The sequence below is a fragment of the Engystomops pustulosus genome, chromosome 11, assembly GCF_040894005.1.
Source record: "Engystomops pustulosus chromosome 11, aEngPut4.maternal, whole genome shotgun sequence".
Classification (NCBI taxonomy): domain Eukaryota; kingdom Metazoa; phylum Chordata; class Amphibia; order Anura; family Leptodactylidae; genus Engystomops; species Engystomops pustulosus.
Window position 1 is genome coordinate 20,611,118 of NC_092421.1, and position 11,072 is coordinate 20,622,189.

An 11,072-nucleotide genomic window follows, 5' to 3' on the forward strand; every position below is an offset into this window, starting at 1 on the left:
CTGTACCTCTTGCTCAACCTAGACTCCAATCTAATCCAATCTCCACTTGGGCTTGACACTCAGGTGCACGAGCCATAATTATGACAGAGAGTATGATTAGTTAACCTGCACGTCCATCACAAGACCAGGAACAGATTTCTATCCACTGCAAGTTGACATAGAAGCTTCCTATAGCAGGATAGCAAGCAGAGATCTAGAAAACTGAGGAATTGGCGCAGAAAGCATATTGGAAAATTGTATAACTTTTCATTCCAAAAACCAAAGGGGTGTAACTACAGCGGTAGCAGCCATAGCGGCTGCTATGGGGCCTGCAGTGTCAGAGGGCCCCGGCATCTAATCTGACATACAAAATAATGGGGGATGTGCACCATTATATACATATTAACCTGCACAGTGTACATCATATGTATATAATAGTGAAATCAGTATACAGTCAGGAACTCAGATAAGAAATGTAGGGGAGGGGGCGGCAGTTTTAGGAATCTCTCATCTCTAGCTTTCTGCTGTCTACTTACTCCAAGTGGTCTACAGTTACTTGAGTGGCCACACCCCCCCTGGGATAAGAAGACTGCCTTGCACAGGGGGAAGGGGGCCCCATTCAGAGGTCTGCTATGGGGCCCAACCTCTCCTAGTTACGCCCATGACAAACCATATCAATTATTTGCAACATCATTGAGCAGTAAGTTTATTGTAGGGCACAACTGATCCTCCAATTTGAGAAATGACCTTTATAACTGGTCTACCATCCTGACCAAGAGATGAGGACCCAAATTCATGAACTGAGGTTCCACCTCTCTTTTCTATTAATGCAAGTTTTGATGGGAGATTGCTTAAAATCACACTCAGGACTTTATGACTGAAGGCAGATCACCTAGTGACCAATGTGCTTCATTGGCTTCATGATGCCGTCACAAAGATGTGAATTGACACTGCACATGGTTTATATCTGAATGTTATAAAAATGCTTTATCCCACGTTCACAGTTTGAAGTCATATACAATGATATAATGATATACTATGATATAAATTGACCTAAAAATCTACAGTTGAACACAATTACCAAATTGACTCAATCTTGGTAAAGTATGTATCATAGTTATTTCATATCATATTGAGTTGTCATGACCATAAAACAAGTTTATAGGATAGACTTTGTGGTTGTAGCTTTGTCTTTAATGGGAATCTACCATCTGATTCTGATCCATACCTTATAAAGCGGAGTCAGGGGCGTAACTTGAGGGGGTTCGGAGGTTTCGGTCGCACCAGGGCCCAAGAGGTTTAGGGGGCCCTTATGGTGTCACTTTCCCATATAAGAAGACTATTACTATAAACCATACATTATAGTCGGGGGCCTGGCACAGACTTTGCACTGGGGCCCATCAGCTTCTAGTTACTCCACTGAGCAGAGTCACTGACTGAATCCACTTTGCACCCTGATGCAGCATAGTTTTTTATGGTTTCTTTTTCCTTAAAAAAAGTTGTTTTAAAATATGCTAATAATGTACAAGTGCTTCAGGGGCATCACCAGAACCCCTCCAGGATCCTACTACACAAAATAACACCTCCTGGAGCACTTGTATTGTCATTGGCATATTTTTAAAGCATAAAATCTATTACAGGGCCAGAGTGGAATCAGTAAGTGACGATGCTTTTTAAAAAAAAATTATTATTTCTTTATTGATATAGCACACACAGATTACACAGCGCTGCACAGAGCTTGCCAAACCAGTCCCTGTCCCTGGGCTCACAATCTAGCTGTATGTTTTGTAGTGTGGGAGAAAACAGGAGGACATGGAGGAAACCCACACAAACACGGAGAGAACATACGGATGTTGACCTGGATGGGACTTCAACCCAGGACCCCAGTGCTGCAAGGCTGTAGTGCTAACCACTGAATCACGTGTTGCTTTATGAGGTATCTATTAGATGGTAGATTTCCAAAATAGATGCAAGATATGCAAATCATATTTTTGTGCTTCTAGTTTTACTGAAAATAGTGAATATATGTGGTTGAGCAGGCAGTCCATATAGATCCAATCGGAGTTGATTTCTGCTGATTAAACCTAAATGGGATTATTAGAATACTACAGGATCCTTGATTTGGTCAAAGCTGTAACCTAATATTTCACCACAGATTTTCAGTAGAAGACAGCTCAGTTTGGATGCCATGATTGTGATTTTTTTAAGGTTTGATGGAAAACAAATTGTATAAAGAAAGAAGGTGCGACACTCAGCGATAAAATGCAGTCCATTTTATTTCATCCAGCGATAAAAATCTGGCAAAAAAAGTATGGGAGTGGGTTTCAGGCGACGAAACCCCTATACAGGGCGAAGCGGCCAGAACCACCTGCCATACCTCTTTTCTGCCCGATGATGTTACAGATTTTTATGGTTGGATGAAATAAAATGGACTGCTTTCAATTGGTGAGTGCCGCACCTTCTTTCTTTATATAATCAAGTTTTATTGAGTGTCTTTGCTGTTTGGAGCAGAGCACTACCGTCAGTACCGCTTTTTGGTCTCGGTCACCCTCTAGGACAGTGATGGCGAAGCTTTTAGAGCCCGAGTGCCCAAACTTCAACCAAAAGCCACTTATTTATTGCAAAGTGCCAGCGCAGCAATTTAAGCAGTAATTTATTTCTCCTTGTTCTTTGACAACTTTCAATCGTTCAGCCTCCTAAAGACACCAACGCAGTTGAAAGGAGGAGGGCAAATTCGCTATTCATTGTAGGAAGATTCTGTAGGAAGATTCTTTGAGTCCTGTCTGGTGAACTTCATGCTGGCGTGATGGCCTGGGTGCCCACAGAGAGGGCTCTGAGTGCCGCCTCTGGCACCCGTGCCATAGGTTCGCCACCACTGCTCTAGGATTATCCTGATAGCCCCTCATGTGAAAGTGCCCCTCATTTCAATTTCTTGGACTGTCAATTTTGATGGAAAACAGACCTCAAGAATAATTTTATCTTGTGGGTCAAAGGAACCCCACTCCAACATAGGAGATGGGCATACCCAAGTCTTCTATCAAATGGTCCGGGGCCCCACAAGAGACAAAAAAAGAGACAAAAAAGGTTTTGTTCAAAATGACTGCAACAACTTAGTGACCATCTGTATACTGTATACATACTTTTGAGACACTTATGTAACATGCCCTGTTTATATATATTTTATCAACCACACAAAAAACAACTACAAATACTCACCTCCGCTCTTCTTCCTCTTGTCTCTGTGCTCCGTGCTGCTAATTATAACTTGTAAATTATAACTAATTATAACACAGAGAGAATTGAAACAGAATGTAATATGAAGGCCAAGGTCAATACACACATGTACAAAATCATGCAAGCAAGGGTCAAACATGTACAACAGTATGGCAGTATATCGAAATTTTACACATCATCTATTACTGTGTGCAAATTCTATATTGTAATATGTAATGTGCTAAAACTAGACAGCCTCTGGCCTTTGTATGATCCGAGGCTGTCATGGCAACAGATCGCCTCTCCCCTATGATATCACAGGGAGCGATGATCAAAACAAAGCCATCAGCAGCAATCAAAGCGTTACTACCCAGGTGTTAGCAGTGGGTGTTTGCTGTAAGATGCAGCAAACCCCATGTCTATATGAAGAGGGCTTCATTTCTTTTAGCGCTCCATGATATACTAGTACATCATGGAGTGTGAAGAGGTTAAATCTAACACTATCTTTGTTTGAACAGAAAACTTCTGTTGTGCGATTACATTACCTGATCATTATTAATAATGAATTCTTCTCCAGTTGCCTCATTAATTTTTAATTGACTCCTAAGTAAATTTTTGCATTGTACTGTACCTGTTGTGCAGAATGAGGCACTTCTACAAAACACTTTATCAGTTGTGTTCTACTGTGACAAACATTCCTACTGTTAATTAATTGGAAAGCTATTTTTATGTGTTTTTCTTTCATTTTTTAAAATTATCTAAATTATAAAGCATCCCCACACTATCACACCTCCTCCTCCATGCTTCTCTCTGGGAACAATACATGCAGAAACACCCTCTCATCTTTACTGCATGAGAGTTGCTACCAAAAATAGTTTTTTCCCGTGGTCTAATGTCCATATAATCGGGCACATTTACTAAAGGTCCGAACGCTGCATTTTCACCAGGTTTCGTGATTTTTTTCCGTATTGCCCTGAATTGCCCCGGGTTTGGCGCACGCGATCGGATTGTGGCGCATCGGCTTTCATGCGACACAAATTGGGGGGGTGTGGCCGTCGGACAACCTGACTAATTCAGACAAACAGAATTTAAAATTCAAATTGTGTCGCAAGATCAGCACTCACATGCACCGTGAAGAAGAAGAAGGTGAACTCCGGCGGACCTCAGCGGGGAAGTGACACATGCAGGAAATTGGACGCACAATCTTAGTGAATCGAGGCAGCTCCGAATCCTCGTAGGACATTCCGGATCGGGGATCTCGACGGGACAGGTAAGTAAATGTGCCCCAATATGTTTCTTGGCCCAAGTCATGCTCTAATTTTTGTCATTGTTCGTCATTAATGGTCCATTTAAAGTTTCTATTAATAGCTGATGTTGTGGTGTCTCTGTTACTAGATACTTGTGAAGGATCTGTGTGGCCTGTAATCTAAGGTGCAGTTTTTGCGTTTTCTGACACATTTAACTCTAAAGAGCCTTTTTCTCTTTCCTCCATGACAGCAAAGTTCTTAGACTATTCTGGATACAAAGGGGGTCATTTACTAAGGGCCCGATTCGCGTTTTCCCGACGTGTTACCCGAATATTTCCGTTTTGCGCCGATTTCCCCTGAATTGCCCCGGGATTTTGGCGCACGCGATCGAATTGTGGCGCATCGGTGCTGGCATGCGCGTGACGGAAATCTGGGGGCGTGGCTGAACGAAAACCCGACGGATTCGGAAAACCCGCCGCATTTAAAAAAAAAAAAAGTGTTGCGAAGCTTGCACTTACCTTCACTCAGCCCTGCTCGGTGTATTCCAGTGCGTTGCGGGGAACTTCAGCGCATCAGCGCCACCTGGTGGACGTCGGAGGAACTGCCTTAATAAATCCCGGCCGGACCCGAATCCAGCGCAGAGAACGCACCGCTGGATCGCAAATGTACCGGGTAAGTAAATCTGCCCCAATGTTATGGATTATTTTTTACTTTGTTGAGGGGTTTGTGCCATACTGTGGATTAGAACAGTAATTTAATAGGATTATAAACTGTAAGGAAGTGATGCTATGTCTGTGCAACACAACTGAACACATTTTGAAGCCTTGAAATTTCACAGAGGCAGTTTGTTCTATAGGCAGTCTACTCAGCAGTGGATATATTGTCCAACCCCATTATGTACACAAAATGAATGAGGCTTACGAATCAATGGGAATTTATCATATTATTGATAAAGGCCATGCCCCTTATGTTCCGGTGGATATATCAAGAGGCTTAGACCTCTTGATTAGAGATGAGCGAGCACTAAAATGCTCGGGTGCTCGTTACTCGAGCCGAACATTTCCAGATGCTCGAGTGCTCGTTTCGAGTAACGAGCCCCATTGAAGTCAATGGGAGACCCGAGCATTTTTCAAAGGGACCATGGTTCAGGAATAAAATGTGTTATTTAATTGAAAAATAATGTCTTCTGATAATTTGCAAACATCTGCGATCTATTCTTCACTGTTCCGCGCGTATATTATCTCCCGACAAGTTAGCAGATGTAAAGAACAGTGAAGAATAGAATAAAAACAGTGAACACAGTGAACACAGTGAACACAGGATCATTTAAGATAAAAACACAGTGCAGAACACAGTGCAGAATAGATTACAGATGTTCGGCACATCTGCTTACTTGTCGGGAGATACGCGCGGAACGGCGCGAACAAAATAGCATGTGAAGAACAATATATATGTGTGTGAAGAACACATTGCAGATGTTTAAATACATCTGCAATGTGTTCTTCACACATATATATTGTTCTTCACATGCTATTTTGTTCGCGCCGTTCCGCGCGTATCTCCCGACAAGTAAGCAGATGTGCCGAACATCTGTAATCTATTCTGCACTGTGTTCTGCACTGTGTTTTTATCTTAAATGATCCTGTGTTCACTGTTTTTATTCTATTCTTCATTGTTCTTCACTGTGTTTTTTTAAATTAAATGCTCGATCTCGAGCAGGGGAAATACTCGTCCGAGCAACGAGCCGTCTCGAGTACCCTAATGCTCGACCGAGCATCAAGCTCGGACGAGCATGTTCGCTCATCTCTACTCTTGATGTATCAGGTGGCCAACCACGCCATCCGGCAAAATCAGGTATGACCTTAGCTGGTTTTTAAAAGTATTCAGGCATGGGGCAGGAATACCCTGTGCCTGCCCACTCCACTGACATCCACGCCCTTCCCCCCCCCCCATGCATCCACATGGCGTGGAGTTGGCGTAGTTGCACAATCATTACACATTTTAGCTGTGAATTTGTGATTATTTCACTGCTTCTTCACCAAAAAACTGGTGTAGAAGCAGGGATAAATAACAATGGCGGTAGTTACACCATTATCTGACATGCTACAGCTCAATGGATAAATCCTTGTGTCCTATTCCTGACCCATGTCTATGACCTATCACACAGAAAACCAGTCATCGTCACTTCACTTATGAGAAGCAAAACACTCTGCAGAGTCTTTTCAATCTGGAAAATTTACCAATGTGGTTCCAATCCTAAACCATGTCTCAAAGTTTGATGGAGGTCAGGCTTTGACTTCTAAAGGGTTACCTTCCAAAAAGTGACACTAGCAGTTTTCTTCCAGGAAAGCTGCATTTTATTTCCTATTAAGAAAGTGAAAGTGAAGCACAGCACATGTGTGACCCTATATTAACATAATTATACAGTCATGGCCATAAGTTTTGAGAATGATCAAATGTTAATTTTTACAAAGTCTACTGCATCAGGTTTTATAATAGCAATTTGCATATACTCCAGAATGTTATAAAGAGTGATCCGCTTAACAGCAATTAATTGCAAAGTCAATATTTGCCTAGAAAATGAACTTTTTCCCCCAAAACACATTTCGACTTCATTGCAATTGCATTGCAAAGGAGCAGCTAACATGGTGTCAGTGATTGCTCCAGTAACACAGGTGTGAGTGCGGATGAGGACAGGGCTGGAAATCAATCTGTCATGATTAAGTAAGAATCACACCACTGGACACTTTAAAAGGAGGCTGGTGCTTGGCATCATTGTTTCTCTTCTGTTAACCATGGTTATCTCTAAAGAAACACGTGCAATCATCATTGCACTGCACAAAACTGGCCTAACAGGGAAGAGTATCTCAGCTAGAAAGATTGCACCTCAGTCAACAATCTATCACATCATCAAGGAATTCAAGGTGAGAGGTCCAGCAAGCACCAGGACTGTCTCTTAAAAGTGTTTCAGCTTCGGGATGGGGCTACCAGCAATGCAGAGCTTGCTCAGGAATGGCAGCAGGCAGGTGTGAGTGCATCTGCACGCACTGTGAGACAAAGACTCTTGGAACAAGGCCTGGTGTCAAGGAGGGAAGCAAAGAAGCCACTTCTCTCCAGAAAAAACATCAGGGACAGACTGATATTCTGCAAAAGGTACAGGGAGTGGACTGATGAGGACTGGGGCAAAGTCATTTTCTCTGATGAATCCCCTATCCGATTGTTTGGAACATCTGGAAAACAGCTTGTTCGGAGAAGATAAGGTGAGCGATACCACCAGTCTTGTCTCATGCCAACTGTAAAGCCTCCTGCAACCATTCATGTGTGGGATGCTTCTCAGCCAAGGGAATCGGCTCTCCCACAGTCTTACCTAAAAACACCTCCATGAATAAAGAATGGGACCAGAATGTCCTCCAAGAGCAACTTCTCCCAACCGTCCAAGAGCAGTTTGGTGATGAACAATGCCTGTTCCAGCATGATGGAGCACCTTGCCATAAAGCAAAGGGGAGAACTAAATGGCTCAGGGAACAAAACATAGAGATTTTGGGTCCATGGCCTGGAAACTCCCCAGATCTTAATCCCATTGAGAACTTGTGGTCAATCATCAAGAGACGGGTGGACAAACAAAAACCAACAAATTGTGACAAAATGCAAGCAGTGATTGTGCAGGAATGGACGGCTATCAGTCAGGATTTGGTCCAGAAGTTGAGTGAGAGCTGCCAGTGAGAATTGCAGAGGTCCTGAAGAAGAAGGGACAACACTGCAAATACTGTCTTGCTGCAGTAACTCCTTCTAACTGTCAATAAAAGCTTTTGTTAATCATAATATGATTGCACTTGTATCTCTGTATGTGATAAAAACATCTGACAAACCAGAGGGCAACAGATCATGTGACAATATAATATTTGTGTCATTCTCAAAACTTATGGCCAGGACTGTAGTGTATGAAGATTATACCTTTGTATTCAGTCCTTCCGGTAACCAACTGACCTTCCCCTCTATGTCAAGGTAGAGCATTTTATTTTTTCCACCATAAGCACGTACCATATTTCCACATGAAGAATCTAATCTCTGGGACCCCGATAGTGGTGCTCCATATAAAAGATGCACTTTTCTGATATAAGTAATAACAATAATAGTAAATGGAGTGCTGGTTATACATGAATCTCTTGGGGGACTTTGAAACTCCCATGCTCATGGTCACTGATGATCCTAATAGTTGGATCCTAAGCCAATGGACACATAGTGGAACAGCCGCTTTAAGTAGATACACTGCAACACACCCAGAAGCTATGTGGGAAGTGATAATTCCCGCCTCTGAATGTGAAATGAAGTTCACTACATTTACTACCAGATCAAGGAACTAGTATTGGCATATGAGTATAATAGTATGTTTCTTAACTGTTCATCATCCAACGACTGAATGGAAGCATCTTCTTTACTTTCAGACATCTCAATAGGATAACAATGAATAGCTGAGTTCTGAATGAAGGAATCGTGCCAATCTTCTAAGTGTCTGTACTTTTGAAGTACGTTGCTGGTGCATCCACTGATACAAGGTATTATTGTCCTTCTGAATTACATCTATATTGATTTTGACAGGAATGCTGTCATCTTGGGAACATGGAAATCACAGCACTTTGCATGTCACTGATGCCCATTTATTCGAACACTTAAGGGGTCAACCACCCATAGTCACCAACCAATGCATCAATGAAAAAGATGAATACGAGTAACAATACTTCCGACCCTACATACATTAAACCATCAAAGTCCTCCATTCATTGCCTTGCCTGAAATGCTGTCATATTAGTCCAATAACGTTATAGTCTAATCTAGAATAAATTATGTCTGCCCATGAATAATTCATCCTCCTAATGCCCTTTTCCTAACTAGAACACCTGCAGAGATGAGTAATATTCTGCTGATTTTTATTAGACGTTGAGCTGCAAAGATGTCGTGGCTGGAAAAGTTATTAGAGCTGTTAATTATCATTAAGAAGAAGAAGTACAGGCATTGACTTCTCAAGGAACATTCAATGTATTGTCTGCAGTTCAGTACCAATAATAGATAGTTCTGACCTCGACTATTGGATGTCGGAGTATAGGAGTCACACTGCCGGTGATATGGTTTAATTACATGAATTAATTACATTAATTACATGACAACACTTATGGCATCAAATACAAAGAAGGTGCAGAAAAAAAGACTTTGGATGCTTGGAATGGTCTTACCTGTCAATGCTAATGACACATAAGGTCATTATAGAAGCTGTGCAGCACATCACATCCATTGCTATGAAGACATTGCAGAAGAAGTGCCCAAAAATCCATTTCCCACCTATGAGGTCGGTGACACTGACAAAAGGCATGACAGCTATGGCAACGGATAAGTCAGCCAAAGCCAAAGAAACAATTAGATAGTTGGAGGGTTGCCGAAGTTTTTTGACAAAACAGACTGAAATGACTACTAGACAATTCCCTGCAATGGTTAGTAGGGTGATGAGGGACAGGATGGCTCCTATGATCAGTTTTTCTATGTGCCCATAATTAAGGATCTGCTTGCCACACTGCGTGTCATTTTCACTTACGAAGCTAGAAGTGGGCAATAGACTGCTGGTGGTGGCATCTTGGATGATTTTCAGTAGAGAAGGGTTGAAAGAACCGGAAATCATTATAGAAGTGCTGAGATCCTCCAAATCTTCTATAACGTAGGACCGGATGTCACTGTATATGTGGCTGCTGTTGATAATGATGACCATCGTGATTTGTGTAGCCCATGTGTAGAGCCCCAAAGACTTTGGGTCCAGCAATTACCTTGCAGATACCGGAATGAAATTACAAGGCATTTCTCAGCCCCATCTGCTACTGGAGTAGATATTCATCCTGGTCCTAAAACTAACCTTGTCTAGGTGTCCATCTTGATGGTCCCAACTTCCATTAAATTCCCAAGCAGTGGTCCTCTACCATCATTCCTCTACTGTCCTCTCAGCAGTAATTCAGTAGTTAGTCATTGGAATTTATTCAGAATATTCTAGTCCCATAAATCCAAGGAAAATGTACGAGTCTTAGACAAGTTCCAGAAGATGGAAATAGTTGTTGGGAGAATTCCTTTTATCGGTGCTTCTAAGTGCTTATTGCTGGTGGAAGAAAAAAAAATCACTTCTGCCTGCCCTGTGAATTTAGACGTTTCAAGAGTCTTTCATGTCTTCGAAGCAACTCAAAGGCAGAGTGTGTAGTTTCCGTACTGAAGCTGAAAGCATCCAACCTCTCCTCTCCATCACACAGCGATACAGCGCAGACCCCAGGATGCTTCATCATAACACTGACATCTAGTGGACATCCCTGGCACTGTTCACACATTGAACTTGGAAGAGATGAGTGAATGATTGAAAATTTGATGTGCCCCTTTCGTCTCAAATGCCAAGTTTCCTTTTTTTTGAATTACGTATAAGTCAAATTGTAATACAGATTATTAATTCATCCTCCATGGTCTTTTATACAGCTAATACTTGTAATTCTGTTTGTGATAATGTATTTTAAGGAAATAAAACCGATGGAACCATGATACAGACACAGAAATCCTACAACATTCCTTGTTATCTGAGCTTGCTCTTTTAATTTTGTTATTATAGTA

The 11,072-nt window shown here is 41.8% G+C and overlaps 1 protein-coding gene across 2 annotated transcripts in view; it reads right to left on the bottom strand.

The window, feature by feature from the left end:
* Positions 1-10,712, bottom strand: part of HTR7 (5-hydroxytryptamine receptor 7) — a 101,394-nt gene extending 90,682 nt beyond the window's left edge. Inside the window, exon 1 of one of the 2 annotated variants that reach the window (XM_072130050.1) lies at positions 9,671-10,709. In XM_072130050.1, the coding sequence (XP_071986151.1) occupies positions 9,671-10,197 (527 nt within the window). In that variant the 5' untranslated portion in view covers positions 10,198-10,709. Of the gene's footprint in view, positions 1-9,670 lie in introns of both variants that reach the window. The other variant, XM_072130051.1, reaches the window with a different exon arrangement.
* Positions 10,713-11,072: the final 360 nt, after the last annotated feature.